The sequence below is a fragment of the Furipterus horrens genome, unplaced genomic scaffold (assembly GCF_987537825.1).
Source record: "Furipterus horrens unplaced genomic scaffold, mFurHor1.1.pri manual_scaffold_8, whole genome shotgun sequence".
In the NCBI taxonomy this organism is placed as follows: Eukaryota; Metazoa; Chordata; class Mammalia; order Chiroptera; family Furipteridae; genus Furipterus; species Furipterus horrens.
The window spans coordinates 91461215-91483716 of record NW_028327178.1 but is presented as its reverse complement, the minus strand read 5'-3'; the positions used below and the strand labels follow the sequence as shown (position 1 = coordinate 91483716).

The window sequence follows — 22502 nt, the reverse complement described above, 5'->3', positions numbered from 1 at the left end:
CCAAGTAGACAAAGTTACAGGGTTTTATAGTTTTGGCTTCCCCACCCTGAAATTGCCACCCTAAAGTGAAATTGCCACCCTAAAGTGAAATTGCTGAGCTTCCTCACCCTAAAGTGAGAGCAATCAGCTTCGCAGCCCTAACGCAATTAACTCCCCCACCCCTCTCCTCCTTCACCATTTCTCCATTACTGGTTAGTTACAATCTAAGGCATTCATCTTAATGACCCTATTGTGATTTGTAAATATGCTAATGCTGTCAACTCCCCTCTCAGAGACCCTTTAATTACATTTGCCCTGAAACCCTTTAATTACATTTGCCCTTTGTTACTAATGACTTCCTATTGGTTTGGGAGTCACTATGTCCTTGTTTCTTACAGGCAGACCCTGGACTATCAGTTCTGTCTCTCTCACCCTATGTGTTTAATGAACTAAATTCTGCAGATTCAATATTGGCTAACACCCTGATGTCATAAGTAGTTTTGGATCTCCAATAACCCAATCTTCCTGTTAATTGGTTATCAGCTTTCAACCAAGAATTGGCCTGGGCATTCCCCAGGCTTTTAAGAATTTCAGTGTTTTTCAGAAGTGTTTTTATTTTTTATTTTAATTTTTAATTAATTTATTTTTATTTTTTATTTTTAAGTATATTTTATTGATTATGTTGTTACAGTAGTCCCAATTTTTTCCCCCTTGCTCCCCTCTGCCCAATACTCCCCTTCCCTCCAGCAATCCCACCCCTCCTTAGTTCATGTCCATGGGTCGTGCATGTAAGTTCTTTGGCTTCACCCTTTCCTATATTATTCTTGACATCCCCCTGTCTACTTTATACCAACCGATTATGCTTCTTAATCCCTGCACCATTTCCCCATTTCTCCCTCTCCCCCCTCCCAGCTGATAACCCTCCAAATGATCCCCATACCTATGATTCTGTTCCTATTCTGGTATGCTTAGTTGGATTTTGTTTTTATTTTTTAGATTCAGTTGTTGATAGTTGTGAATTTGTTGTCATTGTAGTGTTCATAGTTGTGATCTTCTTTTTCTTAAGTCCCTTTGACATTTCATATAATAATGGCTGGTGATGATGAACTCCTTTAGCTTTACCTTATCAGGGAAGCGCTTCATCTGTCCTTCCATTCCAAATGATAGCCTTGCTGGATAGAGTAATCCTGGTTCCGGGTTGCCTTTCATCACATTAAATACTTCTTGCCAGTCCCTTCCTGCCTGCAAAGTGTCCTCCGCAAAGTGTCCTATAGGCACCCCCCTGTAGGCAACTGTCCACCTCTCTTTCTGCCCCCAGGACTCTCTATCTTTCACCTTTGGCATCTCAATCATGATGCGTCCTGGTGTGGTCCCCTCTGGGTCCAGCTTGCCCGGGACCCTCCATGGTTCCTGGACCTGTATGCCCATCTCCTTCGCAAAATTTGGGAAGTTTTCCTTATTTTTTCAAGTATTGTTTCCTCATTCTGCACTGGTTGACTGTTTTTTACTTCCTTATGTTCCAAATCATTGATTTGAACCCTGGTTTCCTTCCCTTCACCATTGGTTTTGTGTGGATTTTCCTTCGTTTCACTTAGCATAGCCTTCACTTCTTCTCTTATTTGTTTGTCATACTCAAGCATACCTGTCAAACCTGTGAGCATCTTTAAAAAAAATTATTTATTTATTTGTTTATTTATTTATTTTTAGAGAGAGGGGAAAGGAGAAAGAGAGGGAGAGAAACATCACTGTGTGGTTGCCTCTCACTTGCGCCCCCAATTGGGGACCTTAGGTGCAACCTAGTCATGTACCCTGACTGGGAATCAAAGCAGCGACACTTGGCTTGCAGGCTGACCCTCAATCCACTGAGCCACAGCAGCCAGGTGTGAGCATCTTTATCACCAGTGTTTTGAATTCTGCATCTGTTAGGTTGTCTCTCTCCTCATCTGTTAGGTTGGCCATCTCCTTATCGCTTAGTTCTCCCACCAGAACCTTGATCCGTTTCCCCTTTTGGGCCATACTTCTCTGTCTCCTCATTCTGACAGGCTCCTGTGTTTGTTTGCCTCGGCGTCCCAGGTAGAGCTGTCACTCCTGTTATGTTGTAAGGAGCAGAGCCTTAGGGATTCATCAGTGCAAGGTGACCTGTTTCACCATGTTGTGGCGCTGTGTGGGAGGGAGGGGTCCGAGAGGGAGCAATGCCGCCTGCCCAGCACTCGTCCCCTTTCCAGGCACCTCTCCCACTTCCACACCGGACTGGCGCCTCTCTAGCTGCTGCCCTGGCTGTCGTTCTTAGAGTGGGTGGGTCAGCGGATGTTCTAGGACCGTGGGGGCCCTTTAAACAAGCGAATGCTGCTGAAAGACTGGCAGTTTCTGCCTCCCCCCCAACCCCCACTGTTCTGCACAATCAGAAGCAATGAGGCTTGATTTTCTCTGGTGCTGGGACCATGGGCTTCGAGGTCCTGTGAGGAGCTGGGAAAGCTCCCCAGGTGTCCCTCCTGCGTTTTTAAAATATGTGACTACACTTTCTGCCAGCCTGCTGCTGCTACCGCTGCCACCGCCACCATACCGCGTCCTCTCTGCCCCTCCTACCTGTCTGGCTGAGTATTTCTTCTTATATCTTTGTTTGCGGGACTTCCATGCAGTTTGATTTTCTGGAACTTCAGAAACTTTCTGGTTGTTTCTAGTTTTGAGGTAGTTGTATTCCTTCTTCGTTGTGGAGGGAGATGCAGCGTGTCTTTCTCTGCCTCCATCTTGGCCGGAAGTCCCTATCACCCCAGAGGATATTTTTATATTTTATTTAACATTGCCTTTATTTTCAGAGGAAGGATTTCCTGAATTAACCAGTCCATCATTATTGGAGAGAGGGAGAGAGAGAAAGAGAGAGAGAGACACAGAGAGAGAGAGAGAGAGAGAGAGAGAAAGAAAACCCAGTTTCAGTAATAAAATGGGCCCAGCATAATTTCACCTTCACTGACCTCCGACATCATCCAGGCAATAGTATTAGAGATACATAGTCTTCAAATAGGCAGCTATCTAGACATAACCCAGTGAGGGGACAGATGGGGAGCCATTAGCTGGTAACCAGAGGATTAGCTGTGATTTCCAAGTTCGTGATATGTTTTAAGACAGTTACACATCCATGAGAAGCATGCACAGGTGACTAATAAATAAAGTAATAACCACTATGTGACCTTCCATTGGGGACTCTAGACATAAAGGGCAAAAATGATAAAAAGAGCCTGTGCATGGCCTCAAAACCTGAATAGTGCAGGCATACGATGGCCCACTATTGGCAGAGACATGTGCATGAGTTTGGCAGGAAAAAAACAGTGGGAGAGGAGGAGCTGGGACACTGGTGAGAAGGCTGCCAGGAAGTCCAAGCAAGCCTAAAAACCCTAAATTTATAGCCCTGTGGGGTACTCAGTTGGGTCTGAGTCACCTGCTTGAAAATCTTCCAAATGTACTTTCCCTTTGCTAATTGCTATCTGTGTCTTGTTTCTGAACTCCTTCTCTCAAGAAGACAAGAAGCGAGGTCCTCGTAACACTACTGTTGTTCTGATGGACGACTCAAATGTTGGAAAATTTTAGTTTCAGGTAACAGCTAATAAGCTTAGTAATCAATGTATGTAAAAAGCTATTGTTTCAGGAACTGGAGGTATGACCCACCTTGATTCCAGTAAACCACAAGCAGTTCCACCTTTGTGCCTCAGGAGGACTTTGAGTAATCAAGATGGTATTTAAGCCATTGTACTCCAGGGTGGGATGGCCACTGCTCAGAACAAAAGACCACCACCCAGGGCACAAGGACCACTGCCCAGGACACAGATGGAAGAATGCTGCAGCTTTTATCTGATTAACTTTTTCCCTGAATTCCAAACCCTTTATCTACACTTTTCTTCTCCTTACAAAAAGGGTCCATTTATAGTGGAATTGAAGACAATCTGTTAGGGTACAAACCTGCTGTCGTCTTAGATCACCAACCATCTGAATAAAGTGCCCATAGAGATTCAATCCCTGTCTTTGCTTATTGGGTCTGGTAGATGACAGGCAGCGTGAACACTGGCTTTTCTGGTTTCATAAGTACTGCTGCTCAATCTGTAGCTGTTATCCAATGATAACTCCACAGTGACATCATACATAGATGTCATTTATCAGTGCTCTGAGAGATGACAACCCAAATTATGTTACTTCAACAAGCATATACTGGGCACCCACCATGTGCTAATTGCTGGGGTTACAGCAGAAAACAAAACAGAGAAGGTTTCTGTCCTCACAGAATTTACATTGTGGTAGGGGCAATAGATAATGAACATGTGACAAATAATTTCAAGGAGTGAAAAGTTCTATGAAGAAAAAGAGGATGATAAGTCAAAGAGTGAGCAGTGCTACTTTATTTACTTATTTATTTTTTAGAAAGAGAAATAGGGGGCAGAGGGTTGGGGCAAGAGAGGGAGAGAAACATTGATGGGTTGCTTTCCAGTACGCATTCCAACCAAGGACCGAACCTGCAACCCAGGCATCTGCTCTGACTGGGAATTGAACCCATGACCTTTCAGTCTGCAGGAGGATGCTTCAACCAAGTGCTACTTTAGATAGGATATCTAGGAAGACCTCTTTGAGGAGGTGGCATTTGACTTGAAACTTGAAAGTTGAGAAAGAACTAGCCATGGGAAGAACTGGGAGTGATGCATACCAGGCAGGAAAATAGCAACTGCAAATGTGCTGAAGCCAGAGCTTTCTTGGAAAGCTCAAGGAACACCAGGGAGGCCAGTTTGGCTGGAGAGGAATGAATGAGGGAACAAGTGACCCGGCATGAGTTTAGACAGAGAAGCAGGGGCCAGATTATACAGGATCTTGTGGGCCGTGGCAAGTTTAGATATTTTAAGAATAAATTGATAACACTGATGGTGCTAAGTGATTTAAGCTCAGAGAAGATCGCTATGATCATTGTTACCCAGTCAGAACTGTCCTGTGTAAAGCTGTCTCCTCCTAGGGTCACCATTCCAGCTCTAGGGAGGGCAACCCCTCTTCCAGGAAACTTTAGAAACTCATAGGTGACACACCTTCCAAACCCAAAGGACCCATGCTTTCTGATTGGCCAAATCCCGGTGTCTGATTCTAACTTTTCTTAGGTCGAGTCAGGCGGAGCCCACTGTGATTGGTTACGAGCTCTCCTCTTCCAATCAGACCTCTATTCAGGAGAGAGCGTGCGTCGCATTCCTCTTGTGAAGGAAATGTGCTCTGTGATTGGCTTTTCATGCCTGGGTGACAGAACACACAGCCTATGGTCGTAAAGATGAGGTGGCGCGGCTTGGAGCTGCCGGGAGCTGAGGGCGGTGCAGCCAGAACCGAACTGTCAGTGCTCGTCGCACTTGGTTTCGGTGTTCCGCCCACGCGCTATAATCCTGGCTATGGCAGCCCCGGAGCAGCTGCGGGGTCTACTCCTGGCTGTCAACACACTGCTGCGCAAGCGCCGCTACCACGCTGCGTTGGCCGTGCTTAAAGGCTTCCGGAACGGGGCAGTGTGAGTGGGGCCGTAGGGTCTGACCGGGGTTGAGGGACAGGCCTGGCTGTGGTCAGCGGCGCGTGTGCCCGGCCCGGCGCCGCTGCGCTGTGTGGCCTTGAGCAGCCGTAGTGTGTCTCTAGGTCTCGGTGTCCATCATCTGCGCAGTGGGCGCTGGATTTGGGGTCTCGAGCGCCTTCTGGGCCAGGGCTCTCACTACGCTTTTTCTGGACCTTTTTCGTGCTTTGCAACCTGACCCTTTTGCCTTGACCACCTCCCATGCTAGTCTCTGTAGTCCCCCCTTTGGGTCATTTCTACTGTCTGGTGCCTGGAGGGGAGCTAGGCCTCCTTTAGACCTTATGCATAACAGCTATCGTATATTGAGAGCCTACTGTGCCAGAACTGAGGATGCAACAGAGAACAAACCGAACAAAGATCTCTGTCCTGGAATTGGCATTGTAGTGGCAGCCTGGCATGGTGACAAGGACGGTGGACTGCCTCAGTTTGAATCCTGGTGCCACCTACCTGTGTGATCTTAAGCAAGCCATTTAGCCCTTCTAAGTTTCAATTTCTATAAAATGAGGGTGATAATAGTACTTACACTGTCAGGGGATTGAGTCAATATGTGTGTAATGCCTAGCACAATGCCTGATATGCATGTATAATTGTTGGCTGCTGTTACTGTTATATTCATATGGATTCTGCCTGGCTCACATTCCTCATCTTTTTCAGGCCTCTGTTTGGGTCACCTCCTCAATGAGGCCATCCCTGAACTCCCCTACCTTCTTCCCTGCTTAATTTTTCTTCATAGTACTTGTCACCATATGACACTAACTAGTTCATTCATGTATCCTGTTTTCTTTTCTTTTTATTTAATGTATTGCGATGACACTGGTTAACAAAATTATATAAGTTTCAGGTGCACAATTCCACAAAACATCTGTACGCTGCATTGTGTGTTCACCACCCCAAGTCAAGTCTCCTTCCATCACCATTTATCCCCCCTATACCCTCCTCCACCTCCCACATACCTTCATGTATACTTTGTCTCTCACTAGAAAATGACCTTCATGGGGACAGAAATTTTTATATACTTTGTTCTTTGGTATATTCCTAGTAACTGGTACACAATAGACTTTCAAATATTTATTGAATGAATGAATAAGTGTGCAAGGTAAGAATTGCCATTGTTTGCATTTTCCAGGTGAGAAGACTGTGGCTCAGAAAGGTAAACTCATTGCTCATGTTTATATTACTTGGTCAGGTTCTGAGCAAGGATTGAAACATAAGGATGCCTAACGTCAACACTAAGCTCTTGGCTTCCATGTGCACCCAGAGTTTCAGGCAGAAGTTGATTCCTGCTGAGTCTAGCCAGATCATATCAGCCATGCGTTGGTGTAACTAGGGAGAATGGTCCCTGAGATAACATCTGTGTCCCTTTGCCAAGCTATTCACAGGACAAAGCAGGAGTGAATAGGATTCATACAAGTCCTGGTGCCAGTGGGCATTGCCCAATGGGCATTGCCCAATTCTGGCTTTGTACACCTGTTCCCACCCAGCTTTTCCTGTGATCTCAGGAACCTTCTCAGCCAGGGCAGGCACTTGCTGAGGTCAAGCCCTTGGTCTCAAATCCCAGTTCCTTCATCTCTTCTGGTCTCAGTTTCCTCTCTGTAAAATGGAAACAAACTCACCTATACAGGGATTCTCTAAGCAGTGATCCCATTACTGGTTAGTGCTAAGACACCGTGCGCATGTATAAGGATCTGGAGTTCAAGGGGCAGACTGATCATTGAACTGTCATGGCAGTACCAGGTGATCAGGAGTGCTGTACAGAAGAGCTGATGGTGATATTTTGATGGCTGAGTTGGAGTTTGCCAGAGGGAGAAGGGCATCCCAAGTAGAAGGAATGATTTGAGCAAAGGCCTGAAAGTGAAAAAGAATATGCTGTTTGTAAAGAAGGGCCATATATTTAGGGAGGCACCTGGATGACTGAGACTTGTGAACTTTGTAAAATTTAACTCTTTTTAATGGTCCACTCCTAATATATATCAGTCTGCATCTCTGCAAGTAAGAACATTTTTTATATGGCTAAATTATCATGACTACATTTAATAAATTAATATTAATACTATAATGTTGACTACTGTCCAGTCAACAGTCAAATTGTTCCAGCTGTCCCCCACATATTCTTTACAGCTAGTTTGTCCAGACCAGGATCCTCTAGGACATTACATTGCACCTGTCATTATGTTCTTTAAGTCCTTTATTTTATTTTTTATTCAATTTATTAGGGTGACGTTAGTTACTAAAATTATATAGGTTTCAGGTGTGCAATTCTACAATATCCTTTGAGTCATTTTAAATCCAGAACATCCCGTTTTTGAGGACACAGAGTAATCCTGTGAATGGTAGTAGAGTTTGAAGACTCTGGGAAGGGGGCCTAGCAGACGTAGGGAGTTGGGGGCACTGTTATGCTTGTGTCTGGGGTATAAGGAAGGGTCCTTTTATTCCTGGTCACCTGGAGGAGGCTGAGGGCTTTTTTGTTCATAAGAGAAAGAGATGACTTTGGAGGAGGTGTAGCAAAGAGCTTTCTAGGAGCAGGGTGGGGCTCCTGCCCACCGCAAAGCAGGGCAGAAGATGAGCGTGGCCACCACAACAATAACACTGGCTTTAACTTGTTAACATTTTTACTTCATCAGTTTTTTTTTTTTTTTTTTTATTTTTTATTAAGGAGTAACATTCACAGAAGGCATAAAAAGTCAAATGCTAGGGAGTTCTACCCACCCTATTCTACCTTCAAGTAGCTCCCCTTCCTGGCAGGTGACCCCTGTGTTCAGTTTCATGTCTCCCTCCAAAGATATCATCTGCATAAACAAATACATACATTCCCCTCCCACATCTTTTAAACAAGTTTTATTTCAAAATACTCTTAGGTTTATAGAAGAATATCCTCATTTCTATACAATTTTGTATTTTACACGCTTCACTCTAGTGAACCCTTGCAGTGCACATGAAGCCACCTCATTCTTTTACTGCTGTTTAGCATTCCACTGAATGAAGGGACCATTTTTATTTACCCAATAACCCGCCTCTCTGTGGGTAGACATCGGTTTGCTTCCAGTCTTTTGCTATTTCAGACAAGCCTACAGTGAACATTCATGGATACTCATATGACAACAATATGTGACTTGTGACAGTTGTTTCAAGGAGGCTGCCATGGATTTTGACACCTTGTAACCTGGTTAGATCAGGGCCTGGCAGGTGGAGAACTTGGTAGGGGGAAGGTAAAAAAGAACAAGAAAGAAAGAGACATTAACATTGGTTGAACTAGTTTTCACATGTGCTATGTCCCTGCTGGCCAGAAACAGCTCTGAAATGGAAAATACCTTTTACTGATGGGGAAAGAGCAGCTCAGAGAGGCTAAGTGATTTATCCAAGTTTATACAGCAAAATCTTGCAGGACTTTGACACCAAATACTATTTCCTTTCTACCATCCACTTTGAACTTAGATCTAATTCAAAAGCTAGTATTATTTCCCATCCCAAAATGATGTTAGGCTTAGGGATGGGTTGGGGATAAGGGGTAAAAGAGATAGCCCGGAAAAAAAAAACTGATACAGTGATGCTGTAGTAACTGTTGTCTTTTTGTTTCTGCAGCTATGGAGCCAAAATCCGGGCCCCTCATGCACTGGTCATGACCTTTCTCTTCCGGAGTGGCAGGTACCCACACCCTCTGCACACCCCTCAAACTGGGAGAGAATGTGGTCAGCCCTCAGTGTCAGAGCTGTTACAGTAGCTTCCTAGCTGGGTCTAGCCTGTCCCCACCACCACCTCCTAAAGTATAACTCTGATTCTATTATCCCTGCTGGAAAACTCCCCTGGATCCCACTCCCTCCAAAGAAGCCCAGTTTCCAGGTGTGGCCCTTAAGGCTCTTTGTAGTTTGGCCTCAGCTGCATCCCCACCCTCTTCCCGCATGTTCACCGTGGGGAGCCTTTGGCACACAGGACTCACTGTCATTCCATGTACATGCCACGTGTGGTTCTACCGCCACACATTTGCTCATACAGTACCCTCTGCCAGGAGTACCCTTTCCTCTTCTACCCCACCTTTGTTTCGTTTTTAGCAAACCATACCAGTTCTCTGAGGATCACATTCTAAGAAAACTATTTATGACCTCCCTTCATTGCTCAAATTTCTTGGCCTCCCTCTGATCTTTCGTGTCTTCCCTCAAGGCACTTCTCAGAAACCACCTTGTGATCTAGTTCTTAATGTATGTAGTCTCACCTGGAGCTTATTAGGCTCACATGGAAAACTTCGGCCCAAATCCAGCTTCAAGATTTTCTCTTTTTGTAGTTTTACTTTGTAAATTTATTTTTGTGTGTTTTAGTTTTTGTCCTCCAAATCATTTTCTTAAAAACTTTTGCTCAGTCATTCATTCAGTAGATATTTATTTAACATATACTGTAGACCAGACACTGTTTTAGGTGCCAGGATACAGCAGTGAACAAAGCAGACAGTAATCACTGCCCTCGTAGAGCTGGCATGCTAGCAGGGGTGGCAGAAGAGCATACATGATAAATAAGGGGAGTATATGTGAAAAGGTGATATGGTCTGTGGAAAAGAAAAATTAGAGCGAGGAAAGAGAGAAAGAGGATCAGGAGTGGAGGAGGGGCAAGCTGCAGAATTAAATAGGGAAGGCCTCAGTGAGAAAATGACATTTGAGTAAAGATTTCAAGGAGATGAAAGAGTTGGCCAAGTGGTATTTTCCCTAGTGGGAAAATAGTGTTTCAGGCCAAGGGAGTAGCCAGTGCAAAGGCCCTGAGGTGGGATCATGCCTGGTGAGTTTGAGCATGCTGAAGCAGAGGGATTGAAGGGGAGAGAAAAAAAGAGGAAGGTCACAGGGGTAACCTGGGCCCATCCTGTCCAACCTTAGAGAGGAGTTTGGCTTTTCTTTTAAGTGTAACAGGAAATTGTAAGAATTTTTTTTTGCAGGGATATGCTGCTATTTGACTTATCTTTTAATAGTGTGAGAGTGAAGTGTTTGTTGCCAGATTATTTACAGGTGGGGGTGGGTGCCAAGGGTAGAAGTAGATGTAAAATAGGAGGCAGTGGCAATAATCCAGGTGAGCAACACTGGTGGCTTAGACCTTCATAGTGGCGGTGGGGGTTAGGAGAAGCAGTCAGATTCTAGAAGCAATTTGAAGCAGCATTAGTGTTAACACTTAAAAACTGAGAAATCTAACTTGTCTTAGTTAGAACTGGCAACACTGGGACTATGTTCCTGTGGTGTGAGAACCAGCTGATTCCTGGCTATGCCCACTCACCTGACAGATTTCCACAGGTCCTAGTAGACCCACTCCAAGGTCCTCATCTAGCCTTGAGAGCACTTGGGTTTACCATTCCTTTTTATTTATTTTTTTGTCCTCATCCAAGGACATTTTTTTTTTTTTTTATTGCTTTTAGAGACAGGAAGTGGGATGCAGGGAGAGAGAGAGAGAACAAGAACACTAAAGTGGAGAGAAACATTGATCAGTTGCCTTGTCATACATGCCCTGCCTGACTGGGGACTGAAACTGAAACCAAGACATGTGCCCTGACTAGTGATGGAACTGGCATCCTTTCAGTTTATGGGATGACATGCCAATGAACAGAGCCACACTGACCAGGGCTGGGTTTACCATTCTTTAATTGATCTCCCAGAGTATACCTTGACCTTCTCCCCGTGTTTTCCTCACTGCCCCTGAGTGATTTAATTTTAAAGGTGCAGTCAACTCCCTCCCCTACTTAAATGTTTGCTTCTCTCAGGACAAAGACAAAAGTTAGCATGGTCCCCTCCCACCCTACATTCCCTTCATCCTTTGCCCACACATCCTCTACTCGGGTTTCTCCCTGTTCCTTTACTCCCCACTCTCTGTCCCTCCTCAGGACCTTTGCTGATCCCTCTGCCTGGGATGTAGTTCCTATGCCCTCTTGACCCCATTGACTCCTCATCCTTCAGATCCCAGGATCATTTCTTGTCATGGTCAGGCTTTGACCTTGCTTTGAGATTATTTATATTTTCCTCTCCCATTAGATCATAAACCTCATGAGGGCAGCAGGATATTTCTTTTCCTCCAGAATTGCATCTCCAGATCTAGCACAAAGTAGGCACTAACTCCTTCATTCATTCATGTCTTCACATATTTGCTCCAAAAAAATATTTATTGAGCACCTACTCTGTGTCAGGCCCTGTTCTGGGCCCAAGAATGAACACATCAGTTGTAGACACCACTTTCTGCTGCCTTCCACTGGGATGGCATATAAATATCAGGTGGTAATAAGACCTATGAGGGAAAAGAAAAGTAGAGTAAGGGGACAGATGTGATGGGCATTCTTTTACGTAGGGTGATAGGGAAAGCCTCTCTGAGGATGTGGCATGGAGTAAAGGCCTGAATCAAGTGAGGCAGCAGCCCCCAGGACATGGAGCTTAGAGGCCTGGGGTTGAATGAGCATCATCCCGGAGCAACTTGCTGGGCCTAGTTTTGCAGGCCCAGTGGGTAAATGCCCTCTGAACAACTGGGCCTGCGCTAATGGTGGCTTCCTGTATTTGTGCAGCCTCCGAGAGAAGCTTCGGGCCATCTTGCAGGCCACGTACACCCACTCGTCTAACCTGGCCTGCTTCGTGTTCACCTACAAGGGACTCTGTGCCCTGCAGTCCCATGTGCAGGGCAAGACCTACCAGGTGCATTCATTCCTGGCTGCCTTCATTGGAGGCTTGCTGGTGTTTGGAGATAACAATAATATCAACAGCCAGGTAAAAATCCTTCCCAGGAGTGTGTGTGGGGGCCGGCTGGGGGTGGGGGTGGGGGTTGTGGTTCAGGTATGAGTTGGGGTGGGAGGTCAAAGAAGATGAGCTCCTGGCTCCCTTCCAAGTCTGAGGGTCAGTGATTCACCAGTCCTGTGACGTTGGGAAGATACTTCCCCCTCAGTTTCCTTATCTGTAAATCAACCAGTTTATTGGATTTTATGGTTCCCAAAATCAATGTGTACTGCTCTCTGGGGCAAATATATATATATATATATATATATATATATATATATATATATATATATATTTTTTTTTTTTTTTTTTAAAGAAAACCATTTTTTTGGCCTTGCCTAGTATGACTCAGTGGATTGAATGCTGGCCTACAAACTGAAAGGTTCCTGGTTCAGTTCCTGGTCAGGGCACATGCCTGGGCTGTGAGACAAGCCCCCGGTTGGGAGCATGCAGGAGGCAACAGATAGATGTTTCTCGCCTTCTTTTTCTCTCCCTCCTTTACCCTCTCTCTAAAAATAAATAAATAAAAATTAAAAAAAAAAAGAAAACCCCTTTACTGCAAAATGAGGAAAAGAAAAACGACCCTGGAATATGATTTTTATAAAACAAGATTTATTAAAGAATTGTCTTTTATTCTGTAACTTGCTTACCCTTTTTCTGGGTTAAAATTCTTTTTTTTAAAAATGAAACTAAATGCTGCTTACTGTTTTTTGGGTTTTTTAAAATATTTTATTTATTTACTTTTAGAGAGAGGGGAAGGGAGGGAGAAAGAGGGAGAGAAACATCAATGTGTGAGAGATACATTGATCCATTACCTTTCACACATCTCGGACTGGGGACCTGGCCCACAACTGAGGGATATGAATCTCACTGGAATACCCTTGCTGGGGTTCAGAACTGGTGACCTTTTGGTTTGCAGGCTGGTGCTCAATCCACTGAGCCACACCAGCCAGGCCTCTGCTTAGTATTTTAAAGTTCTTTTGCAAAATGACAAGTTGGTAACCCCTCTATTTGCCTCCCTCAATTTTATTGAACATCTTTTAAATTTAAAATTATCATTATTTTTTATTCCTCACCTGAGGATTGATTTTTTTTTTTTTTTTAGAGAGAGAGGAATGGGGAGAGAGAGAGAGAAAGAAAGGGAGAGAAACAGAAACATCAATGTGAGAGAAACATTAATTGGCTGCCTCTCATATGTACCCTGACTGGGGATCAAACCTGAAACCTAGTTTTGTGCCCTGACAAGGAATTGAACCCACAACCCATGGCGTTTCAACCAACTGAACCACCTGGCAATGCCTAAATATTTTTAAATTCTAAAAATAGCTTTATTTTCACATTAAACAAACAAACAAACTAAGCAGCCTCTGTGTACCTGGCTTAGGATTCATGATGATAAAAGTAGAAACAAATTGAAAAAAAATTTCCATCCCCCTCCAAATGTCAAGCCTCTGTCTAGGGACAGCCACCTTAACTGTGTCTTATGTAGCCCTCCAGAAATTGTCTGTGTGTCTGTCAGTGTACGTATCAGGTTTTCCACCAATGAGATCATACTGCCCCCCCCCCCTTTTTAATGAAATGCTTTATCTTGGAGACCTTTCTTGTTAGTTGTTCATATTTTTTTTACTATCAGAGCTCTCCACTGCTGGGTGGGTGGACCAGCCTGATTTTACCACTCTCCCCTGGATGGACATTTGGGAGGTCTATAGCCTTCTGCCATTACACATGTAGTCTACATCTTTGTTTGGATGTCTTCTTACACATGCATCAGTCTGTCTGAAAGTTCCTGGACACGGAACTGTGGACTCTGTGGATATGAGCATTTTATATTTTGAGAACATTTCCTCAGTTTTATATTTATAAATTTCACTTCCAAAGGCTAGGAATCCTGGTCACATCATCTCCTTCCCTCTCCCCTCCTTTCCTTGACCTCTGGCAACAACTATTCTGACCTCCATTTCTGAAATTTTATCATTTCAACAACGTTATATAAGGGGAGTCATTACAGTTGTACCTTTAGAGATTGGATTTTTTCACTCAGCATAATTCACTGGAGATTCATCCAAGTTGTTGTGTCTGTCAATAGTTCATTTCTTTTTATTGCTGAGTGGCATTCCGTTGCATGGATGTACCACAGTTTGTTTAAACATTCACCCCTGGAAGACATCTGAGTTGTTTCCAACTTTTGGCTATTAAGAATACAGCTGCTCCTGGCTGCTGTGGCTCAGTGGATTGAACATCGGCCTGTGAACCAAGTGTCGCTGGTTCGATTTCCAGTCAGGGCACATGACTAAGTTGCACGTCAGGTCCCCAGTTGGGGGTGCGAGTGAAAGGCAATCACACAGTGATGTTTCTCTCCCTCTCTTTCTCCTTTCCCATCTCTCTAAAAATAAATAAACAAACAAATAAATTATTCAAAAAATTAAAAATAAAAAAGAATACAGCTGCTTAAGAACATTCTTGTACAAGTTTTTGAGTGAGCATTAGTTTTCATTTCTCTGGGATAAATACCAAGAGTGCAATTGTTGGGTCAAGTGGTACCTACATGTTTAGTTTTATAAGAAACTGGCAAACTATTTTCCATACTGACTATACTACTTTACATTCCTATCAGGAATATATACAAGTGATCCAGTTCCTCCACATCCTGGCCAGTATTTGGTTTATCACTTTTATTTTTAGCCATTTTTCCCCCCAAAGATTTGTACTTTTAAAGAGAGAGGAGGGTGGGGGGAGAGAAAGAGAGGGAGAGAAACATGGATTGGTTGCCTTTCGCTTGCCCCCAGCTGGAGGCCTTGCCTGCAACCCAGGCATGTGCCCTGACTGGGGATCAAACTGGCAACCTCTCAGTTCGCGGGCCAGCACTCAATCCATAGCCACACTAGCCAGGGCTATTTTAGCCATTTTGATAAGTGTGTAGTACCATCTCATTGTGGTTTTAAATTTGCATTTCCCTGATGGCTAATGACGTTGACCAGTTTTGCATGTACGTGTTTTCCATCTGTATAACCTCTTCAGTGAAATATCTGTTCATGTCTTTTGCCCACTTTCTAATTGGATTTTATTTTTACTGGCGAGTTTTGAGATTTTTAAAAATATATTCCAGATACTAGTCTTTGTCAGATTTTTTTGGTAAATATTTTCTCCCAGTCTATAGCTTTTCTTTTCAACCTTTTTACATGGGCTTTCACAAAAAAAATTTTTTAAATTTTGATGAAATCCAGTTTATCAAATTTCTTTTTATGGTTTTTTTGGTGTCAAGTTACTTTTTAGTTTTGAACCATGTAAATATATTTATTAATAATTTTAATAAAAATAATAAAGATAAAATAGTAATATTAAAATGTCTGCTACCACTTCAGATCATCTTGCACACCAATTTTGTTTTTGTTTTGTTTTGTTTTTTAGAGAGAGAGAAAGGGAGGGAGAGAAAGAGAAACATTGATATTTGTTGTTCCACTTATTTATGTATTCATTAGTGATTCTTGTATGTGCCCTGACTGGGAATTGAACCTGCAACCTTGGTGTATCAAGTTGATACTCTGATCAATTGAGCTACCTGGCCAGGGCCTGCACACAAACTTTGAAAAAACACTGATTCATGCATGGGGTGGGGGGTGGGCAAAAGGTTCCCAGTGGCTGTGCACACCCATAATCCCCTGTCACTCCCTCCTTGCAGATCAACATGTACCTGTTGTCACGTGTCCTGTTTGCCCTGTGCCGCCTGGGAGTGGAGAAGGGCTACATTCCCGAACCCAAGTGGAACCCATTCCCACTGTTCACCGCAATAGTATGGGGGCTGGTGCTGTGGCTCTTTGAGTACCACCGGCCCACACTGCAGCCCTCGCTGCAGTCCTCCATGACCTACTTGTACGAGGACAGCAACGTATGGCACGACATCTCCGATTTCCTCATCTACAACAAGAGCCGTCCCTCGAAGTAACGCAGCCCTGAAGTGCTTATGGGGGCTCCTACCCGAGTAGGCTCTAGGTGGTGTCTGGCTGTGGCTTGAGATTGGCTCCATGAGTGAAACCTCCCAGAGGATCCTGCTTTCTCAAGATCATGGCTCTCAGACTCTAACTTTTATTATCCCAGGGTTCCATTGTCTAAAGCAAAAGCACCAATGTGCAAAAATCCCATTAGGTATTCTTGAATGGTGGAACAAGTGTGTGAATCAGGCTGAGGAGCCTTGGGCATGGTTCCAGCTGTGCTGCTAACTTCTGTGAGACCAGGGAAAGTCACCCCCGACCCAGGCCTCAGGGGTTGTGGAGCTCAGAGGAGGGCCCTGAAATCTCTTTCTGGTGGGTATGTTGTTTGACTGTTGTTATCCTGGTGGGCAGTGGGTTTGGAAATACGTTTTTACAAAATATTAAGTTCCTTGTCTTGGGTGTCCTATTGGAGAAGCTCTAGAGTTCCACTGTCCAGTAGAAACACAGTGATAGTTATATATGTAATTGAAAATTTTCTAGTAGCCACATTTTTTTAAAAAGTGGAAAGAAGCAGATGAGATTAACCTTTATATATTTGAGTCCAAATTTCTAAAATACTATCATTTCAACATATAATTAATATCAAAATTAAAGAGATCTTTTACATTCTTTTTTCATATACTAAGTCATCAAAATCAGGTGTGTGTTTTACACTTACAGCACGTCTCAATTCAGGTGCTCAGTAAATAGCCACATGTGGCTAGTGGCGATGGTATTGGACTATATGGATATAGAACACTTCTGTTATCACAAAATTCTAGTGGACAGTGCAGATACAGAACCAGAGGACATGGTTTTGAGTTCCCACTCCACTACTGTAACTTTGGGAACTTTAAGGTTCTTACCTTCCATAGCCTCAGGTTCTTATAAAATGAGGATAATTGTTTTAATATCCGGGGTCCACATTGAACTTACTACCGCTGCTGCTGTCATTACTAATCACTTCCATTTAGTGAACTACTTCCTCCTGGGTGCTTTGCACATATTACTTTTAATCCATACAATGATCTTGCAGATCTGTACTTTAATTTTCTTTCACAAATGTGGAGACAGAGAATCAGAGAAGGGAAATAACTTGCCCTAGGTATACAGCTAGTTTGGTAGCCCTATCAGGGTTTGAACCCAAATCTAATTTCAAAGCCTATGTGTTTTTCAGTGCCTTACTTTAAATTTAGAAACCTAAGCTAAGCCATGCAAATGTTAGCTAATTACAGGGCCTGTTCCAGAGTGGGGTACAAACTCAACTGCCTGGCAGTGGCATAAATGATTTATGTTCTAGGTGCTATGCAATAGGGACTGATGAGGACATGGTGAACTGGAGACTCATGTGCCAGTCTGATTTTTTTTAAACCAAACTGGACAACTCAGTCAGGTTTCCAGGAATATTTGGTGTATGACCCACTAATTGGAGTCCCTTGGCCTAATGGGAGTACTTTGCTCTCTTTTTTATAATTTAGAAGTTACTAGTAGAAATGTGCACATGAGTCACTGGAAATCTTATTAAAATGCAGAATCTGATTTAGTGGGTTTGGGGTGGGGTCTGAGTATTCTACAAGTCTCACAGACTCCCAGGTGCTGCTGCTGCTGGCTGCTGGTCTGAGCTACACCTTGAATAACAAGGTAATAGGGGATGATATGGGTCCAACCATTATCCCATGTGACAAATTGTAAACAGAGCTGTTAGGTAGCAGAGGAGGGATTAGGTCTGATTCTAACAGCTCTGTTCTCAGCCATGGTCTTGTTGTACTGAAACTTGGAGAAGATTCCTTAGTTCACTCTATGGAGGCTGAATGAGATCCCAAAATTATGTGGAGGGGCGGGGGTGGTTATCAACAAGTGGCTTTTATAGCAAACGTGGAGGTGCCCTGCCCATATCCCCTCTAGCTTACCACTTCAGTGCACACCTGTCAAATTTTACAACTGCCACCCCTATGTTGTTCTGCATGAGGGTTCTCACTTGCCACTGGCACCTGCTTTGCCATCCTGTAGTTCTGGAAGAGTAATACATCCAGGGAGTAGCTCTCAACCAGTGACATGAATAGCCCCACTCCCATACCTCTTGCCCGTAGGCATGTTCCACTCTGGCTCTCAGGGCCCAGCAGGACTGAGCTTCCAGTTATCCACAGTGGTTACTTGCTTGATAGTACCCACTTCTTTTTCCCCTTTCCTCGTGCCCCTATCAGTGCTTCCTGGGACAACTTCCCATATAAACCACTTGTACTCAAATCCTTGTCTTGGGGTCTGCTGTTGGGGGAACCCAAACTGAAATTGGCTTCTGGTGCAGCAGGTTGAGAGATAATATAACATGGTGGTTGGGGACATAGGCTTTGTAGCCAGTGTCTGGGCTCAGCTCTGGTTTTTCTGTTTCCTATGACAAGTGACTTAACCACTCTGTGCCTGTGTTTCATCCTGTGTAAAGTAGGCATTTCATAGGATGATCTGGAGGATTAAATGGTGTGACACACATAAAGTAAGCACTCAGTAAATGTTGGCTGTTATTTCTAATGGCATCCAAACATAGAAGGAAGCTTCCTGAGAATTGAGTATACCCTGCTTTTAGCCTGTCCTATCCCCCAGCTGAAGGTAAAGTCTTGGCTGCCTGCCCTCCCCACTTCCCTGCTCTGCCACTGGGGTTTGGCTGGCTCCACCACCGACTGTTTCTGCTCTCTAAGAATAGGTTTCCCTCACAGATGGCATCTCTCTGGATCCTGCCAGAGCATCTGGTGCTTCCAACTGCTCACTCCAGGGAGGAAGGCGGTGTGGTCCTTGCTGAGGAGCAGAGTGCTGGCTTCCAGCAGACCGGGAAGGAGTCCCCACTCGGCTCCCTCCTAGCTGAGCCTCCATTTCCTAAGATGAGTAAAAGTCATGGCCAAAGGGCCCTTGGCACACCATAAATACTAGTTCCTTAAACAGCACCATGGTTTAACATGTTTGGTTATTAAACACCTGCTATATTCTTACAAAGCCTTCTGACATGCAAGAATGTAAACAATAACTTTTTAATTAATAATACATATGCATAGTACAAAACTTAAGTGGTACAAAAGGTATGGAACAGAAAAGCCAGGTTCCATCCTAAACCCGACCTCAACCCCTAACAGCCTTTCTTGCCAGAGGCACTCACTGGTAGCACTTCCCTGTACAGCCTTGCAGGGCTGCTCTATGCACAGCCACCTGTCTTTGTCTCATAAGAACCTTTTACAGTGCACTGTCCTCTCAAAAACTCCGGCATTCCTCCCTGTCCTCTGCATGTTTAGTAGCTCTCTGATTAATAATATGATATGTAAGTGAACTCTTTCTTTGAGCTGGTTCCCCTCCAGCTCCACCCCACCCCCCAAATATCTTGGACAGGTTCTTACTGTGATGAGTATGAAGATGAACCACTATAGATATCTTGAACCTCATCATAGATGACACCCAACATTCAGGCCCACAGAACTCCCAAGTGAAAGGGGAAGGACAAAACCGAGTTAACGAGGGGCCCTTCTGTTGCTCTGCTCCCAAATTAGAGATTGTTCAATGAACCCATGTGAGAACGATAATTCACAGGCTGAGATGCCAAAAAGCTGCCTCATGATGCTTGCTGCTTCTGCCTTCCACGGGCTCTAGAAAGGACCTTGGAGATGGTGTTTCTTTCCCTATTGTTCACTTCTCCGACTCCCATGAGTGCATTTTGGGTTTATAAAAATCAGGCTTTAACTTCCAGGCAAGGTGGAGGTGTAAGAAGACAGGCTTTGCCTCCTCACCCAACCATAAGAAGGATAACTAACTTCAAAACAAAAAACAACCAGAACTGCCAGAATATCTAACTGTATGGAAGTCCTTCAACCAAGGATTTAAAGAAGAAGTCTTCAAGACTTCTGGCCAAGATGGAGGCCTAGACAGACATGCTGGTCTCCCTCCACAACTAAGAAGGAATACAACTACCTCAAAACTAGAGACAACCAGAAGTCCCAGAAAATCGAGCTGCATGGATATAAAGAAGAAATATTCATCCAGACAGGTAGGAGGGGTGGAGCCAGGGCGGAGAGGTTGTGGTGTGGTGGTGGCAGCGGTGGGCTGGAAGAAAGCAGTCACATATTTGAAAAAGGAGGGAGGGACACCTGGGGAGGGATCACAGACCCAGACCAGATGGCATAGCCCAGGGTTCCAGCACCAGGAAAATAAAGCCCGATAACTTCTGGCTGTGAAAACAAGTGGAGGTTGGAACGGTGGAAGAAACAGCCTGTCTCCCAGGAGAGTCTGTTTAGAGGGCTCCCATGGTCCTAGAACGTCCGCAGACCCACCCACTCTGGAAACCACCATTAGGGCAACAGCTAGAGGGGCGCCAGTCATACACGGGGAGTGAGTGAAGTGACTGTAACAGAGAGAGCGCTGAGCAAGTGGTGGTGTTCCTTCTCTGACCCCTCCCCCACATACAGTGCCACAAAGTGGTGAAATGGGTTGCCCCACACTGATGGATACCTAAGGCTCTGCCCCTTACAACAAACATAACAGGTGTGCCAAAACAGAGAGTCAAAGCAGCTGTACCTAATATACAGAAAAACACAGGGAGACTCCCAAATTGGGGAAACAAAGAAACATGGGCCAAGTGAAAGAACAGATCAAAACCCCAGAAAAAGAACTAAGTGAAATGGAGATAGCCAACCTATAAGATGCAGAATTCAAAACACTGGTGATAAGGATGCTCAGATAACTCATTGAGTGTGGCAAACACATAAGGGAAGAAATGAAGGGTACGCTAAGTAAAGCAAAGAAATATCCACATGGAACTGATAGCGAAAGGAAGGAAACCAGGGTTCAAATAACGATTTGGAACATAAAGAAGAAATAAACAGTTAACCAGTACATAATGAAGAAACAAGAATTCCAAAAAAAAAAAAAGAATAAGAAGACTCTGGGATGTCTCCAAAAGTGTCAACATCTGAATCATAGGGTTGCCAGAAGGAGAAGAGGAAGAGCAAGAAGTTGAAAACCTATTTGAAAAAATAATGAAAGAAAACTTACCTAATTTGGAGAAGGAAATAGACATACAAGTCTAGGAAGCACAGAGAGTCCCAAACAAGTTGGGCCCAAAAGGGACTGCACCAAGAAACATCATAATTAAAATTCAAAAGTTTAAAGATAAAGAGAGAATCTTAAAAGTAGCAAGAGAAAAGCAGAGAGCTACCAACAAAGGGGTGCGTATAAGACTTTCAGCTGATTTCTCAAAAGAAACTTTGCAGGCAAGAAGGGACTGGCAAGAAGTATTCAAAGTCATGAAAAGCAAGGACCTACAACCAATATTACTCTATTCAGCAAAGCTATTATTTAAGAGTGGAAGGGCAGACAAAGTGCTTCTCAGACAAGGTAAAGCCAAAGGAGTTCATCATCACCAAGCCCTTATATAAAATGTTAAAGGGACACATTTAAGAAAAAGAAGGTCAAAACTGTCAACAGTAAAATGATAACAAACAACTTTCAACTGAATCTAAAAAACAAAAATTAAAACTAAGCAAACAACTAGGACAGGAACAGAATCATAGGTACAGAGATCATAAGGAGGGTTATCAGTGAGAATGGGAAAGGGGTAGAATAGGGGAAAAGGTACAGGGATTAAGAAGCATAATTGATAGGTACAAAACAGGGGGATGTTAAGAATAGTAAAGGAAACGGAGAAGCCAAAGAACTTATATGCATGACCCATGGACATGAACTAAGGTGGAGGGAATTGCTGGAGGGAAGGGTGTACCAGGTGGAGGTGATCAAGGGAGAAAAAAATTGGGACAACTGTAAAAGCATAATCAATAAAATATACTTAAAGAAAAAAAAGACTTTAAACCTAAACCAGAACACTGCTGTTCTCCACCTCCTGGAATGAACCCCATGAATCCACAATCTGTGACTTCAGATAGGTTGCTTTCTTTAATGGATTAGAGAGTGTTTATAAAAAGAAATGTCATTTCCCCTCCTCCCTTTGTCTAGTTCCAGATTCATAGGGAGAGAATGTGTCTTACTTCAGCCTTGAAGACCATTTTGAGTGAGAAGTTTAATTTTAACCAGAGGGTCTCCTGCAGGACTCACTTTTGAGGCTGCTTGGTCCCAGGCAGAGGACTGAGGGAAAGTTGGCTGACCTTAAGAGTATTGTTTTTAGAGAGGGCTTTTAAACAGAGGGCTCCCCATTGTCTGTTCCAGGTCCCTGCTCAGAGCTGCTGCAGGTTTCATAATTTTAGAAATAAGTCAGGAAATGTAGGC

General features: G+C 43.8%; 1 protein-coding gene across 1 annotated transcript; it reads left to right on the top strand.

Moving 5' to 3' along the window:
* Window positions 1-5287: 5287 nt before the first annotated feature.
* PXMP4 (peroxisomal membrane protein 4) lies at window positions 5288-21161 on the top strand. Its single transcript, XM_090286252.1, has 4 exons — window positions 5288-5500; window positions 9137-9199; window positions 12075-12273; window positions 15959-21161. The coding sequence occupies exons 1-4, from the start codon at window positions 5388-5390 to the stop codon at window positions 16220-16222; spliced, it is 639 nt and encodes a 212-aa protein (XP_090142378.1). The 5' UTR covers window positions 5288-5387; the 3' UTR covers window positions 16223-21161.
* The last annotated feature ends 1341 nt before the right edge of the window (window positions 21162-22502 follow it).

Excerpts from the sequence above, each read along its gene's own strand:
- PXMP4 (XM_090286252.1), top strand. The coding sequence starts at position 5,388 with ATGGCAGCCCCGGAGCAGCTGCGGGGTCTACTCCTGGCTGTCAACACA. Across the intron at positions 9,200-12,074 it reads TTTCTCTTCCGGAGTGGCAG|CCTCCGAGAGAAGCTTCGGG; the intron begins GTACCCACACCC and ends GTATTTGTGCAG. Across the intron at positions 12,274-15,958 it reads ACAATAATATCAACAGCCAG|ATCAACATGTACCTGTTGTC; the intron begins GTAAAAATCCTT and ends CCCTCCTTGCAG.